The sequence below is a fragment of the Electrophorus electricus genome, chromosome 7 (assembly GCF_041902795.1).
Source record: "Electrophorus electricus isolate QZ-2024a chromosome 7, ASM4190279v1, whole genome shotgun sequence".
In the NCBI taxonomy this organism is placed as follows: domain Eukaryota; kingdom Metazoa; phylum Chordata; class Actinopteri; order Gymnotiformes; family Gymnotidae; genus Electrophorus; species Electrophorus electricus.
In genome coordinates this window covers 4,514,439-4,533,707 of record NC_137503.1, presented here as the reverse complement: position 1 = coordinate 4,533,707, position 19,269 = coordinate 4,514,439, and the positions used below count along the sequence as shown (strand labels likewise).

At 44.1% G+C, this 19,269-nt stretch overlaps 1 protein-coding gene across 5 annotated transcripts in view; it reads right to left on the bottom strand.

The window, feature by feature from the left end:
* Positions 1 to 19,269, bottom strand: part of wwc3 (WWC family member 3) — a 31,557-nt gene that overhangs the window by 9,884 nt on the left and 2,404 nt on the right. For all 5 annotated transcript variants that reach the window (XM_035524684.2, XM_035524682.2, XM_035524683.2 and 2 more), the window contains exons 2-5: positions 5,897 to 6,006; positions 5,330 to 5,533; positions 3,829 to 3,902; positions 2,903 to 2,982 (exon numbers count right to left, since the gene is read on the bottom strand). In XM_035524684.2, coding sequence (XP_035380577.2) covers positions 2,903 to 2,982; positions 3,829 to 3,902; positions 5,330 to 5,533; positions 5,897 to 6,006 — 468 coding nt within the window. The remainder of the gene's footprint in view (positions 1 to 2,902; positions 2,983 to 3,828; positions 3,903 to 5,329; positions 5,534 to 5,896; positions 6,007 to 19,269) is intronic.

Sequence of the window (19,269 nt, the reverse complement as noted above, 5' to 3'; positions counted from 1 at the left end):
CGCTCTGAACTGATGCTGGAGAAACGTGTGACTTGGTCCATCAGGGGTGAGAAGCGCTCGGAACCTGAGCTTCACCCGTCAGCAACGCTGCAATAATACGGTTTTAACTGGTGCGGCCTCTGTCTCGAAGGCGTCATAATTAGATATGTGAACCTGGAGCTTGTACCGCTGAAGCGATTCGGCGTGCAGCGTCTGTCTTCTCACAGTGTGATTCGTTTCAAACACAAAAACACAAAACACCCTGAGTGCTACGACTTAAATGTTGCTTAGAGAAACAGAATACTACTCCTGGGGAGGTCAAGAAAGCCTGGCCTGCACTAGAGTCATTCTGGACTGGATTTCAGCACCTGCAGCTGGCAGCTTCTAGTCGGTCTCCTGCAGTAACATTCTTTTGTGCCAGGCTGTTGCTTCTGTTTGGTTTCTTGTGTTGCGATATCAGCATTTGTCATTTGATTAAATTCCAAGCTAATGAAAATCAAGAGTCAAGAGTGCAAAGGAAAAGCAACAAGCTGATAAACAAAAAGATATGAAAGGAATTTTGGCTGAAAATATCGGTGAAACAAGCCGGTGATTTAAAACAAGGCCACATCTATTACTCAATCTACTCAAAGCACATCAGCTTAAACACATCGACCAAATATTTAACCTTCCAAACACTCCACCCGCTCGTACTCTCAGCAAGATCAAAACGTCAATGTACAAGTTGAGCGAACCAATTAAAAACTAAACAAAATTGTATAACCCTGCCCTCTCAACAATCAGAATGCACTGTACAAATGTTCAAACAATGAGACAGAGACAGCCAGAGAGACACGGGAGGAGTTTTTGAGCTCCTGCCAGGGGCTTGTTACTACAGGGGCCCACCTGCTTCGGCTACCCTTGCCTCCTCTCACCACCTCCTCTCCCCTCCTCACACCACCTCCCCTCCCCTCCCCTCTCTCTCTCCGCACAAGGACAGCTTTGTTTCCCCTTAAGCCCTGCAGCCTGTGTGTGTGTGTGTGTAGTCTGGCCCGGAGAATGGCCTACACCCTGGACGCGGCACCCCCACCCCCTCGTGCTGCCCCGCCCTCGTCACCGCACCCACAGTCCCCCACACGCCGCTCCACCCTCCACACAGCACCCCGCCCCTCCGCATCCAGCAGGGCTATGTTGGGTCGCGGCACAACTTACAAGTTAATTCATTCAAAAGAACACACGATCTTTAATGACAATAAACCCCATGTCCGACTGCAAAAGACAAAGCCTTTCTACAGTTCCATCCCAGGGGAGGGTTTGAGGTTTGCGAGCGTCTGGAAAGCTCACCCTAAATGCACCAAGCAGGGCAGAGGTCTGAAAAAGCACCCTCACAGTCTATTCGCGTCAGTGAGTCACCAGCATCTCCACCCCATTTTACCGTCATGCCAGTGACCTGTCCAAGCCGGTTCACTCATTACAGCCCTGACCCACATGGCCGACAGCGCTCGTTAAGAGGAAAACAGCCTGTCCGTCACATTAGAGAGGCTCAAAGAAGCACAGGTGAGGGTAGAGGCAGAACAGAATCCACAGGGAGCGCCGCTCCTGCCTAAAGCACTCCTCTCTCACTCTAGAGATTGGATTGCAGACGCTCTGATGGAATCTCGGGCACAGGACGGCCACTTACGGGGGGGCATTTCCCTGTTGCTTTCTGAAAGCAAAAACTTGTTGAGAGTGAGTGTGTGTGCGTGCGTGTGTGGGGCACTTCCTAAATAATGACTAGGCAAGGCGGGTGCATCCACCGTGCTAAAGCTACGAGCTGAGCTGCTATTCTGGGAGCCACTCGAGCTGGGTTCTATCTGAGAGATAAGCACTCTCACTGGGACACAGGAAGACCAGGAATTTGCTGCTAGATAGCTCCGAATTTCCAAACTGCTTTCAAGCAGTTTTTGCGCTCAATACCCCTCCCTTCTCTCGCTCTCTCCTTGGCTCTCTGCTCTCCACTGGTGCATCCTCTTCCTGAGGTGGAGTCTCCTTTTCCAGGACAGAATCTCTCACACACACGCACACAGAGACAGACACACACTCGCACACAAACATACACGTGCAGGTGCTTCTCAAGTCCTTAATACCACACTGATACACAACCATAAAATATATTTAATCATTACCACCTGTTGAGGTTTAGAAGAAAATCCATTTGAGGCACAGGACATATATTTGTAGCAGTCTCGTCCAAAGGCTCGTTCAGGAGAGCAAAACCAAAGCAGACTTGGGGCTTCAGTCAGACCTTCTCCACTGTGTATATTTGAAAGCACCTCTACCATGCATTTCTATGTTTGGCTTGTTGCTTCAACAATGATAAAAATGAGGAGCTGCACTGGTAAGATAGACTGAGGTCCAGGCAGAGTGAGGCTGTGATTTCATGGTCTGCTGCTGCCATAATCGCTTGCCATGCTGGGATATGGCCATGCAGAGTTTCCCTTATGCTTACGTGCCGTTTTTACTGTGCGTAAACGCAGTGTGGTCAAACAAACGTGAGTGGGAAATGGGCGCAGGAGACAGAGCTTAAGAAAGCCATTTTGTGAAGCAGAGCCTTTGGACGGGCAGGGATAACAGCAACACAATTCCGAATGACCCCTGCAGGTGCACTGCAGACTTAAATAAGGTACCAAGCAGAGAGACATTTGCGGAGCTGAGCAAAGCTCCATACAGATGACACAGAAAGCCTTATATCCTACCAAGCACCAAAAGCAAAGCTGCAGTTCACATGTTGGACTTGTAGATTATGCAGACGCTCACAACAGAGGAAACTTAGTATAAAGAGGAGGCCCGTCCAAGATACTTAAACTGAGAATGGGAGTCTCTAGACAAAAGCACAAAAGACAAGGAGCCGCGTTTGAAACTGGATTTGTTAGCAAGTGTGTGTGTGTGTGTGTGTGAAACCTACTCTTGTAGGGTCTCTACTCCCATTTCCTTGTACTGAAGCTCTTGTCGCATCTGGGCCAGCTCCTGCTTGAGCTTGGAGAGCTGTGGACACAAGAGAGATGATATTATATCTTCCGAAGGATGACACACGCACCGTCATACGCACGCACGCACACAGCTTCCAACAATGAAACTTGTTTATAAACAAACAAACAAAAAAAAATGCATCTCAAATAGATGCATTTTAAATAGCCAGAAAAAACACCCACTCACACGAAGAGCAAAGGAAGGCAAACTTATGTTTATAGTGCCTTTCATACACAGTGGCAATTCAAAGCGCTTTACGAAAGAAATGAAACAGTCAAAAATGAAAAGTTACATTAAATTAAAAACAAAAACACGAATTTAATAAAAACTAAACAAAAGAAATGAAAGTTTAATTAAAATAAATATGATTAATAAAATATAGAAATGCATAACCACCACCACCCCCTCCAACCACACACAGACAGGAAGAGGAAATGGCCTATCCCACTCATCACCCCACCACCCTCCAACAAAAGACATTCCAGTTCCACCCTAGTCTCTGACTGAGGTCTACAAAATAAAAGTCTCCTGAAAAGGGAGGGGGGAAAAACAAAACAAAACCCTGATCACCAGTGACCAAAGAGGCACTGGAATGACTGATTAACCCATCCACAGGAAATGAAACATTTGCTGATGTGCACAAACATGTGGCTGATGTCCGCACGTGTACACACACACACACACACACACACACACACACACACACACAGCTGCTCACATCCCACCCACTACACTGCAGATACATGCATGCACATGCACACTCACATACACCCACCCACCAAGAGCCCCAGCCGTTCCACCCCAGACAGGACCCTACTAGGTGTGACGTGCGAAGCATTGTTTTCGAGGATAATGACTTACCCGCTCACGCCTACAGGCAATTTCCGCTTTGATTTGGTCAGGGTCATATTTTGCATTTGAAGAGCCAGAGTGTGCTACAAAAGAGAGAGAGAGAGAGAGAGAGAGAGAGAGAGAGAGAGATTTATAAAGAAAGAGGGAGAGAATAGAATAAAGAAGGTAAATGCAAAAAAATAAATAAATGCAGTCAATGAAATTCAATTCGATTCTGTTCTTGTGGTATTACAATAAGAGCAGTGAATGATGCAGTGTGTGTTGTGACACACTCTGCTGTGTCAGCTAAAACCCACTTTGGCCACAGGAGATCACATCGAGTGTCCGCAGTTCGGATTTTTAATTCTCAGGAAACACACAAAGGCTGAAAATTGTTTTTATGACCAGGTGTCTCATTTTTAAGTTCAGCAAAATGGAATTTGCAAACCTGATATTTGCTGGAGCAAATTGTTCTGTTGGGCATAAAATTAAAGCATACTGACTAAAGCAGCACAGCAACTGCACTGTGAGGAATGCTGTATGCCTTAGAAAACAGGCAGAATGTGTCTTGAATTATTGTCACCCTTATTAACAACAATACCATGTTAAAGAGGATACCCCAATGGCGAATATTTATAACAGCCATGTTTCAGGAGGGGGAGAAAAACCTCCAAATGTGTGAGTGTAATAGGTAGCTTCTCATCAGTCCTGTTTATTTTGTATAGACATTTCATGAAGGGGGTCCGTTATTTGGAGCCTGCTTGGACAGCCCAGGACCGACTGAGGCAAGTCAGCGGTGAGGCAGCCCTTTATGTCCACTCCGTTAGCCGGAGTCTTCCAAGTGAAACCATAAAATCTGTGACCATCGAGTAAAACGGCAAACATTTCATTAAACCGAGAACTAAAGGGAGGTAACGCCAATGCCAACATGGACCAAGTGGGTCTCATGCTCACATATAGTTAGGAAGCGAATAATATACACATTCACCAAACAGCGACAAATTATGATGGCCATGTTTCTAATACAGATTGATCAAACCTGTGGCAGATGTATGCACTGGCAGGGTTGTTCATGATGAGAAAAGAAGTAGACTTGAAAGTGAGAGCAAGCGGAAAAGGACGAGTGAGTTGGGGAGGAAATGTGAGAAAGAACCCAGTGGGAGGAGGAAGAGAGAGAACGAGAGAGAGAGAGAGAGAGAGAGAGAGAGAGAGAACCCAGTAGAGGAGGCGCGAGAACGAGGAAGGGTGGAGGTAAGAAGGGGAGATCAGAAATGGCAAGGGTTCCAACCAGCAACAGAAACGCCTTGGACGATCCGCGGCAGCCTGTGTGCTTGCATCATCGTGCCATCGACTGAGTGTACGTGTGAGCGAGAGAGAGAGAGAGAGAGAGAGAGAGAGAGAGAGAGAGAGAGAGAGAGAGAGAGAGAGAGAGTGTGTGTGTGTGTGTGTATGTGTATGTGTGTGTGTGTGTGTATGTATGTGTGTGTGTGTGTGTGTGTGTGTGTGTGTATATATGTGGGTATAATCTCACAGCTGGTGATGGAGCGGCTGTCGTCCTGGCTGAGCTGGTTAAAGAGCTGCATCTCTTCCTGGGCCAGCTGCAGCCTCTGCTGTTTGATCAGGTACGTCTCCTTCTTGGCGTTGAGGGCCTCCTGTGCCACCACCAGGTACTCCTTCAGCATGCGCTCCTGCTCCTGACGCCATTGTGTTCGTGGGTTCTCGATCTGGGTGGTCTCTGGAGGGACAGAGGAGCACGACATCAGCAGCCCACCACTGCTACCTGAACATCTGAAGCCAGTAGAATTTCTGCGGAGTCGACTTGTTGGTTGCTAGATGAGCATTCACTGAACTTCATTCCCCATAATCCCTTGCTGTGACCCTACTGCCCCAGGCAAATTAGCCACCTGGATATTCAGAGCGTTACTGCATCAACACTCTCTGCCTCCGCAGGAAAAATGATGGATTACACAATGTCCTGTTTAAGAGCCGTTCCTGTTCTATTCCTTAAGAAAACAGGAAAGCAGAATTAAGAGAGCAGAGGCCCATGGCATGGGTGTTTATGCACAGGTGAACGATTGAGTGCAGGAGCCGTACTTACTGTTGATGTGGTCGATGTAGTAGACGCCCACTTGCTGGTCATACACAACCTCCCATCCCAGAGGAAGCTCATCACCCACACAGTCAGCAAAGGTCAGGGGCTTGGTGATTCTGCAGGGGGGAGAGAGAACACAACATGAGAAGAGCACATACCATAAAGGTGTTCCACACAGTAAGCACATTCATGAGAGACCAGCTGTCTCTCTGCATAACAGGCAGAAGCTAAGGCTTGATTCTAAACCAAACGACCTGCTTAAAGAAATTCCTTTCTGGAAACAAGACTTGAGCCATTTTGCCGAATTGTGCCCAAAGCACTGAACATCTTTTAATGCAAAGCCATTAACAAAAAGGTTACGGGATGGCGAGTGCCGGTGATGCAAGGATAGTGAAGAAGAGTTTCAGCTGAAAGAGGAGCATTAGTGGAACAAAGTTGTGCTGGCGTCTGAAAAATGTGGAAAATCCCTCGACATCTCTAATGAATGCAAGTTCAGTGGGTCGGCGGCTGCTGGTCTCCTAACCCGCAGGTCAAACACGGGTGTTGCACACACTCGGCAGGAAAAGACAGCCCATAAACACATTCCAGCGGGAGCAGGGCAGATCTGTAGTGGGGCCCTGAGGCACAGTGCCTGGACACTGAGGGCCTCCTGTTTCACATGTACATGAGTACACAGCTCAGGGTTAGAGCAGGGAAAACACACCAGGCACTTCACACTGCCAACCCTTCCAATCCGTGCCAAATCACAGGGATGCCAAGCACATTTTAACCAGAGGGATGCCAAGCACATTTGACTAGAGTTACCCATAATTCACCTCTAGTCTTATAAAACAAACAGACAAAAACTGGTGCTTGTTACCTTAGATGTAACAAATAAATGAAGAATGCTACACCAATTAACTGGTGTTGGACAGGAGATAATTGTTTTCGTACCTCAGTTAGCTGGATGGACTTTGCTTATATGCAGTTATAGGTTGCATCAGTAAAATAAGGGTTCAGCTGTGTCACCAGCATGGAACCTTCACCTCTGCAGAGAAACCCTGAGGACGCTCTGGAGTTGAAGGAAATTTCTTGGATCTTACAGGAATAAGTGAAGTGAATTCCAGCACCCAGTTCTCATCTCTTTTCCACACATTGAGGAGGGGACAGCCTCTCATCCGTCTCCATCTTGCAGTCCCACAAATCAATCCATCCAGACTGCGTGGGAACACGGATCTCACAGGCCCTTTTTGTCTAGGCATTTATGAATCACTATTCTGAAGATAGAAATAATATAAAACATCTGCAAAAGACACTTGCTAATCCCAGCAGCAATCAGCAGGACAGTGTAAATCTGACTGGGAAATGACACGCATAATCCGTATCTTCAAGATTAAAAATAAATAAATAATCCGACATTGTTACACCCATTACCGTTAGCGAATTAAACTCTTGATTTGGGTCGCTATCACTAAACTGTTGTAAAGGGCTGATGGTGAACTACATTCACTTGGTCTGTGCAATTCACAATGCAGATCAGCATGCCAGCAATGGCAGAAACGCTGCTGCACGTACTATGAACCGCTAATCGTCATCTAGTTTGTCATATGGGTGCTTGCAGCCTCACACATTACATTCTTACAGCACTGAAATGTACAATATCAGTCATTCCCAAAATACATCAGACCAAAGGGAACAGCCACAAATGTGAAGAGTTCTTAACTCTAGAAAAGAAATAGAAGCTCTTAACAATGCACAACTAGACAAGAGTGACGAGCATTATTAATCCCCAAAGTGTTTTCATCCATAAGATTCACAGTTCCTTAGCAATGACTTCTCAAATCACAATGATGTCATCATGGTGCAATTCCTGACATTTTAATGCGGTCAGAGGGGGGGGTGTAGCTAACATGCAAGACAAGTGCACTACGGTATACGATCTGTTGTGCTACACAAAAAGCTAGCCTCCTGTAGGGCACACAGGTCTGAGGGTCTGTTTTCTGATAAAGTTTCAAGATACTAGCCAACATTCTAAATAAAAAAAAAAAAAGGCAAGCCAATCAATCTTCCAGCCAATAGTATGCGACAGCAAAAATGCATTAGTGTTAGGTTTCTGACGAGTGCACCCCATGATCTCTCTGACCTGTGATAATCAAGGCTGAAACAGGTCAACCGAACATGGCTTGCTGCAGTCAGACCAAGAGCGCCATTAAGAACAGATGTGAGACACTGCTGTAAAGTCGAGACACATCAGCGGAAGCTGGAATACCTAGTCCAGGAGAGTCTCTCCATTCTAAGGACACACTGTTCTCGTGGTCCATCTCCCTCCATAGCGCGTTCAGGACACTGGAGTCGTCGAGCGGGAATACACACGTGCGGCGAACATGCACCTTACAGGAGTCATTGGCTGCATACACAATTCATACAGTACTTTCTGTATTGTACCAGCGAGTGCTGAGTAAATTGTCCTTCCTTTGATATTTGTATTTTCCTGACATTCTCATATGGACCTGGGTATCTTTCAGATACGCGTAGGCCATCGGTGAACGCGTAAAACGCCCTACAGCTGTCCTCGCGTGTGTCCGGTGCTGTGCGATTGCTTGTTTTACGCGCTCTGCAGTATGCAACACGGCACGTTTTAAATCAAAAGAGAGTTGACCCAGTGTGCCGTGTGGCTAAGTAATGACATTAGGGAAACATCAAAACTCCAAATAGCTGTGGTAAAGCCAATAGCAGTCACGTGAGATAAAAAGACCTCGCTGGTTGTCACAAACCTTGTCGTAAATCTCCGGTAGGGACGTGTCTGAAATACAGTGTCGAGAGGGTAAGAGTGCTGTGGCTACAAAAGGGATGATTAAAACCTACATTTTCTACCATAGCAATACACTGGTCATCCAACACAATGAATTAATTGACCCTTTCTTTAAATGTTTGGCCATGTCACTGAAAATGTCTCTCTTCTTTTAAAAGTTTCCTCTAGTGTGTGCTGCTTCGGTGCCACCTTTGCCTGGCTAACCTCGCTGTATTCCTCTGAGTGTTTTTTAGGTGCCATATCAAATTGGTATTGTTTAATACAACTCTGTTACTACCGCCTCACGAAATGCTCACATCGCAGATATTACACGTGGCTGTTGGACTGGTTCCACTCTCCAATTTAAAATATTTCCATACTGCAGACATATTAGTCGCATCCTGCCACAAACTGCGTTTACAACGTGTGTGACCGCTGACGTTAAACAACGGATCAGGCTTAGCTTCGTGCACAATAAAGACGACACCGATCAGTTACACAATGCCTCGATCGGTCCCGATGCCGATCTTTGTCATTGGACTGTGACATCCTTGCTTTCAAATATATGTTCATGCCGACATGTGACACACATCAGAAACCTTTCAGAAATATCCAATATTTGGATGGATTGCAGTACTTTTGCATGATGTTGGCAGGTGGCATTAGGGTGAGTCAAGGTTCCAAATGGTGGGATTAGCGGATTCCAGGTTCCGCAGTCCATCAGAAACTAAACAAATGTCGTCATTACTCTAGTGCAGGCCAGTTTTCTTATGAGCAGAGGAAGGATGATTGTGCTGATACAGATGTTCACACACGGCCCCACCTCAGGCCTATCAAGACTGCGGTGGTCATTCCATTTTCTTACTCAATTCAACACAGAGCACCTGTAAGCACGTCAATCCTGTTCAACAAGATAAATAGGAATTTCAGAGCGTTTTCTAAAGAACTGCTAAAGCTATCTTAAAAGAGTGGGTAAGATGCGAATATATACTTTAAAATTAGGTGCTGTCAATAATTACTGAACAGTACCAGAATACATTATAAACTGTAGCCATACTTCTCAGCCTTTTTAAAATAATGATTACGTTGTGTGACACTGCACTGGTCTAACCTGAGCTAAATGTATTGATTGTACTGATAAAGGTTCTTTCTGCAAACAAACATACACAGCTGATCTACCTGAGCAGTGAATGAACTGTCCAAAATAGGAATCATGGAAATTCAGATCAACACTCCAACAGATTTTAGGAGATTTAAACTCAGCAGAGACAAACAGTGCTACACCCATCCCTAATAATTCTCAGCAACATGAATACAAGAAATGTGAAGTCATTAACAGATATATACAAGTCATTTATCTCAAAAAACAGTGCTATTAAAATTAAATTAAATTAAAAACTCTTTTGTAATGCTTTATACACAAAGTATTATCAAATATATATTGAAGGTAATGCACTTTTTAAAACTTCCCTGTATCCCCCCCACATGGAGGAAGAAGCAGCTGAGGAAGATGAAGATAATGTAGTAGTAAAAAAAATTTTTTTTAAATACAGTAAAAGCTCTTACTTTTCACAACACCATATCATACAAATGTCATTTAATCTACACTCTGCCACATCTTTCACCCCACTCCTCTCAGGAGGTGTGTTCAGACGAGTAGGAAAATTCATCTGAAGTTTATAGAGGGTAAAAGATCTCTAAAAACTATCCCCTGTTGCTGTATGTACTGGGCTTTTTCTTTACACTAAACAGGATGTTCTCAGGCGATCTGTAGGAACCTTGTATATCCTGGTTCAGGTTCTTTGAGTCTGCTACACCTGCTTAAGATCTCTAGGAGATGAGCATTTCAGCACAAAAAAAATAAATAAATCTTCCGCTTGCTACTGCTCATACTACCAAAAGGCCTCAAAAAATGAATCCAGAACGGTAAAATAGACGAAGCTTCCATAGTCAGGCTGTAAAAACACAGCCATTCAATGCCACAGTTTGTGTCTCCGTTTCTCTCATCCACACACACACACACACACACACACACACACACACACGCTTTACCTCTCAGAGGGGCAAATGCATGGAAGCTCCCTGACCGGAGAAGCTCTGGGCACACTTAAAAAGCGAACAGGACTAAGAAAGGCTATCACAGGCAGTAGCAGGCAGGAGTGGGCAGACGGAAAGTTGGAAAGCCCAGAGCACCATGGCCCTCTCAAGAGCTCGACACTGAAATGCACTCGGAGATCAGAGGGCGAGAGAAAGAAATATGCACTGGGCTATAGAAGAGAGCATAAGGGAACTCACTCATCTACATAATATAAAGTACAACATAATATAACAATACAACACAAATATATAACTCTCCTTCATGATGCTGCACTAGTGCAAACACTCCTTGTTCTACCCCTCATTTTACATAGCAAGTCTCCTGTTAGGCTCAAAAAAAAAAACATTCCCAACAAGCACAGACATACGTGGCGCGTCCAGCTCAGCCTCTGACACAAACTACGTGCTTAGACATGACGGGAGATGTGAACCTCTGACAGGAAACAGGACCACCCGGCTTTCTCACCAGGAACCGCGCAGCAGTTTCCTCTTTCTGCAAGGCTTTCAAAAACAACAGCATGCCGGACTGCAAAACCCCGGCTCTGTATCGACAGAGCCGCACTTAAGCACATAATCCAGGCTTTGCCGTTCTTCTGAACTGATAAATACTAGAGACTGGGCTCAATATAAGCAATGAAACATATAGATGCCACCTAGTTGCGGAAGCAGCGTCAAAAAACCGAGTCACTCGAGACTACTCCACAAAAGGAGATCACTCGATTTTGAAAGCCGACATTTTCATTATTACCTGGATATATGGGACTGGTTCCTACCAAAAGTGCATACCCATTCGATAACTCCAGCCCAAGGTTTACATAGGGACTGGGAACAAAGCGCAGTCTTGAATTAGCACAACGGTCACTTGTGAGTTTTGCCAAATGTTTTCTTTCAGTTCCTGAGAGACCCTGTGTGCTCGGAGCGAGATAATCTTCCCATACCACGCCTTTCTTCCCGAGAGGAAACCAGCACTGGCCAAAGGCGAGGGCCCAGAGCCTTCCGCATGCTGACTCCCCAAAGCCGCCTACATCAGACAGAAGAAGGGTGATGAGCCCGAGTTATTTTAAGACTCTGGAATTTCTCAAAGATTCTTTCAGTAGGAAAGGAAGAGGGAACAAGTAACTTTTAAACAAACACATTTTTGTTTATTTCAAAAACTGGTGGATTAAAGTCAATAGAGCACAGAAGAAGGGCTTGACAAAAAGTCATTTAGACAGAGGTTAGCTGCTGGGAAAAAGCACAGCTATTCTACAGACTCATGAACAACCGCTCTGCCTTTTACTGGATATTTGAAAAATTCAGCAACTTGGTTTTCACATGTTCCATTTTAGGATTGTTTTCTCTTCAGGCAGGGGGAGAGAGAGAGTGAAAGAGTGAAAGAAAGAGTGAAAGAAAGAGTGAAAGAGTGAAAGAGTGAAAGAAAGAAAGAAAGAAAGAAAGAAAGAAAGAAAGAAAGAAAGAAAGAACCAAGCTATAGACAGAGAGAGACAGACACATTCCCAGGAATCGTTCTCCAGGGAGTGTGATACATTTTAGTGTGAAGGCCCAAATTAAAATTTAAAAGCACAACGCATTCTGCAAGAGCCATTTGCTAATTCTATTATAATCTGCCCTGTCGCATTCCCTCATTGCTGTTTCCTAGTGGGATATTTCCATCCAGAGCGACACTCTTTTCCCTGGTGGGAAAGGCATGTGTAATCGGAGCCTAGTCCGAACGTCCAGTCTGGACAGCAGCCCCGTCGATCGTGCCATCTTCAACAACAAAGGGCCGGACCAACATTCCAGCCGCAAATTAAGACGCTCCAAAACAAGAACCTCTGCATGCCTAGTCAAGAACGTGTTTCCCTAAAAATATTCCCAAATAAACTTAATTATAGCAAGCGAGAAAGGCCTGTCTTTAATGCCTGGTGCTCCTTGCTCTGTACACCTTGCCCCATTGTGCAAAGTCCAGTAGCAAGACTGGATTTGGCAGCCACACGTTTGTAAGCTAATAAAGTCAAACGCTGTTGCTGTATGCAGGGCCTTTCATGCGGTTTGACCGGCTCTGTATAACTTTACGAGGACGCTTTTGTTGGTTTAATGAATCCAATATTACATTTAGACAACTTGCCGCCATGATCAAGGGTGGCCCCGTTTCTGTGGGATTTAATGTCGCACTTTTTGCCACTGATGTAACTGTACCGTTAAAGCTCTGTTACGAAGTCTTCACTCACTCTCAATAGCAACAAAGTGAATGACTGCAGAGTTTCAACCGTACACACCACACACAGTTCAAGTGAAGAGACCAAGTCTTAGACTGCATTTGCATCCGTTCCAGCACAGATATACCTCATGTGCATGTGAAATCATGGGACCAAGTTCTGTTGAGCTGAACATTATGCAAATTAATTCTTTAAAACATGACACGGTGACCCAATCAGAAAAAAAAGGGTTTACCTGAACAAAGCCTTCTACAACTGTATGTAAAAGAAATTAGTTCTGCTCATCAACAGTTATGTCAATATGGAGGGAAAGCTAATATCAGCAGTGTCCAGTTTCTGTTGTCCTTCTAAAATTCTTAACCCAAGCGGGAAGCAACTGCAAATAGCCGCTTTTGCAAGATACGCTGTTCATGGGTTTCGGGGGCAGACCGAAGGGCAATTGAAGTATCAGCATGTAGGCCAGAACTCTGCCGGAGCAGTGGGGACACACTGTTAGAATCCAGCACAGCTGGGGATTCTGGGTCACACCTATGGCATGCTGTGATTGGCTGAATGACTGGATTGTTTGTGAAATATCATCGTGTACTCCTATCCATTCACAGGTTAATGAAGTTCAAGTAATATAATCATCTGAATACAAGGTTGTGTGTCATATTAGGCTACGAAATCTACAAAAAGTAATACATTGGTCAATTTCATTCATATATACACTCCATAGAAGATTCACTTTTTTCCACTTACATTTATTCTTTACTGTTTAAAAAAAATCCTTGAAGAATTTGCATCCGATAACCAGGTTATAGTAATGAAGATAAAAATTACTGCAGTGAGAATTTCATTAATATTCCATCAAATGCCATCAGAACAAGTCTGTAATGTCATTTAGTCTACATTCAAGAACTTACAAATGTTCACTAGATCAGCAGTTAACAGGGTCAATAAAACCAACCCAATACCAAACGCTCCTAAAATCAGTTGCTCAGTTAGTTGGTTAGCCTTCCAAACTTCTTATACTCACACAGATGTTTTAAGAAATATATGCAATATCAAACATTTTTTGAAATTACAAAAAAAAAAAAAAACACCAAACAAACAAACAAACAAACAAATAAACAAACCTCTAACAAATCCAGCCCTCACAGCAATATCCCAGAATGGGATCCTGCTATATCCATGCTTTCAAGCTAATTAATGGTATTCATGCCTATTCTTTCTAAACACATCACCCATCTGTTTCACTCATTCATTACACACTGCATCCATTCTGAAGAGGATGCTTTGCTGTCAGACATGACATTAACATTTTTGTCATGCTCAAATTTTAAACAGCTCATATCCCAGGTTCAAAAAAGTAAAAACAAACAAACAAACAAAACAAAGCAAATGCAGACTCCCAAGTTTAGACCTGGTCATAGATGGTCATGGAGCCGTCACAGAAAAAGCTGTATGCCCCACTTTTAACTCTAATATGAACCACAAATAACCAAACCATCTCCTGCTAACTCAAACAGGCCTCCTGCAGATGGCCCACAGTATAGAACGGGTGCCCGCAAGCGTCCATCTGAAAACTCCACTCCCGGCTCAAAAGAAGCCATATTACAAGGTTGAGAGGAATGCCACTGCGTTTCAGAGAGAGTACGCGAGCTGTCGGCAGGCAGCTGGGCGTCAGGCGGTACGAGACACACATCCCCTCCTTCTGTCATGCCCAGCATCTTATGTAAATAGGTCTACTATAAGTAACCCGCCACTCTTCAACTGGGGAATAGCTGTCTCTGGACGCATTTAGCCACTGTCTGTGATCGCACAAGAGGCCACCCTTCCGTGCAGGTGATCGCGCTGGTAGGCAAAGGGATGACTGAGCATGGTGAGGGCCAGAAGGGCAAAACTCTCAAGTGATGGAATCGCTGAGGGAAAACAGTTGCTCAATACTAGTTGTTGATAAAGGACGCAGAGTTGGGTAATAACCTCCTGTGGGCCACACTGGAAACATGCTCACATGCTGGCTGCCAGGGCACTGAAGATTTGAATGATTTCGTGAGAGATCCCCAACACGATCTCTTTCCCCACCCCTAGACACCCAGTTGCGAAGATTCCAGTGTAAGCAGCCATGCTGAGTTCGGAAGATCCTGCTCGGCTAGCATTCCTGGCATGACCTGCACGTGAACAAGCATACCTAGCCAGTGCGACCAGGGTGTGAGGTGTGGGCTCAGCGCGGGGCGGGAGCCTCTGCACATGGATGTTGTTGTGATTTCCCCAAGATCAACCTTTCCTCTCATTGAATGAAGAAGCACCAACCTTGGCATACCAAGCTCAGGAGATGGTGCACAGACACACGACCAAAGAAATATATCCCTTTCTTCACAACCTATTATCGCTGTACGAGGAGCTGCAAACATTATGTATTTGTCTTCAAGATTACAGCTACACAGTCATAAGAGAAACTGTAATGTAACAGTAACATCACTGTCACAATGCAGTATTAACCAGTACACGTCTAGAGCCCAAAATGGTGATATTTTGAGGCAATAACTAAATATCCACAATCAAACAGACCTCAGGCCATTTATTTTTAAGACATGTTGAATAGGACCACAAATTTGTCAAAATTAACCTCCAGGATTTTTGTTGAACCCTTTGTTCAACATAATATATTCATAAGAGTACAATAGGAGTACACACCCACACACAAAAACACCAACAGCGGACAACACATTAAACAATGACATGTTTACCAAGCCCTTTAACAAGAACGTACACGCGCGCACACACAAATCCCCATGACCCCCACCCAAAAAAGCATGAAAACAGAGGAGCCAAACAACAGAGACAGGGTTGAACTCATGTGAATAACCTTTGGGATCTGGCAACATGGCCTCGACTCCAGAATAATTGAATTTGGTGTACTTTGGTGACCACGTATAAAGGCTTCCCTTAAGCCAGTGGCAAGCCTGGTCACAGTCGTTGCATAACAGAGCTAATTAAGAATAAAAGGCAGTCTGCAAGGCCCTGGGGGGGAACCGGGGGGGAACTGGGGGGGGGGGGGGCTCCATTGGGCAGCTCCGTCTGGGGCCGCTGGCAGGCACGGTCCCTCAGGCGTTGGGGCAGGCATGCCTAACATTGCGCTCATTCCACAGGCACAAAAGCCTCCCCACAGGAACTCGGCAGTGGAGGTAGCGAGGGGATAGAGGAGCCACCTGTGGAGGGCGTCTGCAGCACGTGCGTCCTTCCCAGCGTGACCCACAACCACACTGTCACTAAGTGACAAACGTGACCCCTCACCGCCACCCGTCAACACAACTGCATGGCATCAAATGGCACACATTCAAAGGAAACGCTCAAAAGAAAACACTGGTTTTGTCCTTTCCTAATAATGAGAGGCTATAAAGAATTACATTCAGTAATGTGATGCAGTAAACTGAGGCATTCCCAGATATATGATATACAGAGAATCAGGTAACATTTTAAGCTCACACTAGATTTAATGTTGCTTTGAAAAAAGAAAGAAAACAAAAAACAAAAACAAAATAGCATGAAGATGTAGTTTGAAAGAAATGGTATAAAATGTAAGGCATTTTTTTCTGAATACAAGTTAGAAACAAGAAATGTATTTCAAAGACAATCAGAAAAAGAATGATCCTTTATAACATGTCAACCACTGCCAGCCAGCAGAAACTGCAGTTATTGTTTGTACTGATCATGCAGTTGTGTGTGGGAGGATCTGTCTTTGTCAGAGAGAGAGAGACAGACAGACAGAGACAAAGACAGAGACAGAGAGAGAGAGAGACAGAAAAACGAGGGCCAGGTTGTTGGAGGACAGCCCTATTTCACAGAGCAACTCCATGTCTTTCCCAGGAGACTGTGTAGTGAATTCACAGAGCAATCACAGTTTTCACTACAAGTTGTCACCTTACCAGAAAAACCCAAACACTCATGGACTTTGCCAAGAAAGTGGTCAGAAATTTTGTGCCAGTACCATCATAGACCTCATCTATAGTGCACATGACCATACCTTACATATTGAAATAATCTAGACAGAAAAAACCTTACTGCACTGACCAGCAATAATCAAGAGCAAAGCAAAGATCACTGCATAATTTATTTAGATTCTCTCTTAATATTAATTGTGGCAAGTAATTCGCATGGCAACTTTTAAATACATGTGACCAGTCAAAAACATTAAATTTTAACGGCATGGCTAAGAATTCAGGTGTGAACTGGCCATTTTCATTTCCCTAAATATTAATATCATTAAAAATCATCAAGTATCATGTTATCACAGCTATGAAGGTGACATTTCTTCTCGCTGTGGCTACTGGCCACACCAAACCAACAGTGAACAGGACAATTAGTGATACAAAACCTGTAGTTACGTCTCCACTCCCTTCCAGCATCTGCTTACAAAACTAGACAAGTCATTGAAAACATGACACATCTGGTGAACTATTTACAGTGACCACCAGACGTGATGCATCCATGTCTGTGAGTGCAATCTTGGGAAACAGAAGGCCATGGCAGACATCACAACCTCACGAGCTGGTGCTTTTTCCTTACGCACCAGGCCGAGAAGCAGAAGCACTCAGAGAGCAGAAATTTTACACCCTTTATGCTTTCATGACACTGACTAAAAAAATTTGAGATTTCTCAGGCGTTAATCGGTGTCACATTACAAAAGCTCATCATATGACTCCAAGTACCTTCAAATAGATCCGGTTTTTGCTTACCCATCTTCACTCCTTTACATTTACATTTATGGCACTTAGCAGATGCTTTTCTCCAAAGCAACTTACATTTCTGTCTGAGTACAATTTGAGCAACTGAGGGTTAAGGGCTTTGCTCAGGGGCCCATCAGTGGCAAACTGGCAGTGGTGGAGCTTGAACCTGCAACCTTCTGATTACCATTTAAGAACATAAAAAAGGAACACGGGCCAAAAGTAAGAGAACAATAAAAGCATGTTTTGCAATCACCCTTCCACATTACTAGCCACGATGCTGAGACCTTTTTGGTCCAATATTTACAGACAGACATAAATGTGGCATTTTGAGCCTAACGCTGCTGCTGTTTTTGGTTCAGACAGCAGCCTGTCGACTTGCTGACGGTTTACACACCCCCATACAGAAGCTTATTCCAGTGCAGAGGACCACAGCCACAGCTTTAACGCACTACTGAACCAAAAGAATGAAGCACAAAGATATGTTCATTCTCATTTTAATGCTCTTTTAATAACCTTTTAATTAATAACCTTTTATCAAACAAACATTATTAATAACAATATAGAAATTATATAGTAATGATACAGATAGTACACCACAGATACAGCATAATAGATGGATTAAAAGAATCCATACTGGGGCTCCCTGATACTAGCACACAGTGCAGAATACACATCCACAAAAAAACAACAACCAAACCCATTATTCAAAATAAGACACAGTCTCAGAAATAGTACATTTTACATTAAAACATGCCCCATGTTAGTTGCTACCCCAGCTGGCTGTTTTGTTTTCTGCACGGGAGTTTTTCATAGCCTGTTGATTAAGCTTCCACGTTTCAGCCAGTTGTTCCAGTCAAAGTCATGTGTAGAGGAATCGGTTCAGCCAGGCAGAGTCATCTGCAGATGAAACGGTTCTGCTGATGTGTGAGCAGATGGGGGAGAACTGGGGGGGTGGTTGCTAGGTCTGTCCTACTGCACACGGAGCCCTGGGATGACTGAGGGCAAATGCCACTACAGATCACTGAAACCCGTCGCACAAAAATATCCACCAAACACACAGCAACGTTTGCATGCTATTCCTGATGCTGAGATCATCAGAATCTCTGTAGTACAGGATTTGTTTGATGAAATGGCATTTTGCAGCTTGTAAAGCACTCTGGGAGGGGGAAAAGTATATCGCCCATTCCATGTTCTATAGTTCTGGTTCCCAAACACACAGTAAATGAACATCAGGTTACACTTTAGGGACTTTTTTTTAAAGATATTTCACTCATTTCTACAAAAATCCTGAACTATATACTGTGATTTAAAGTTAGCTGCAACCTAGTTTTGCTATACCTCAAGTCCAGACATTAACAATGACTGCACATTAACAATGTCATTGAATAGCATCATATCAATTCATATATCAATTGTTTTATTGTAATAACCTGACAGTTTATTAGAAAGCATTGTGAAATTACTCATTGTTAAAGAAAAACACTCAGTCTTCTCTACTGTCTCTACTGGGAATAACATCTCAATACTGTATCGGTAAAGGCAAAGGACTGATTATAAGACAGCTACTAGGATATAATATAAGGAAAGCACTCAGTCATCAAT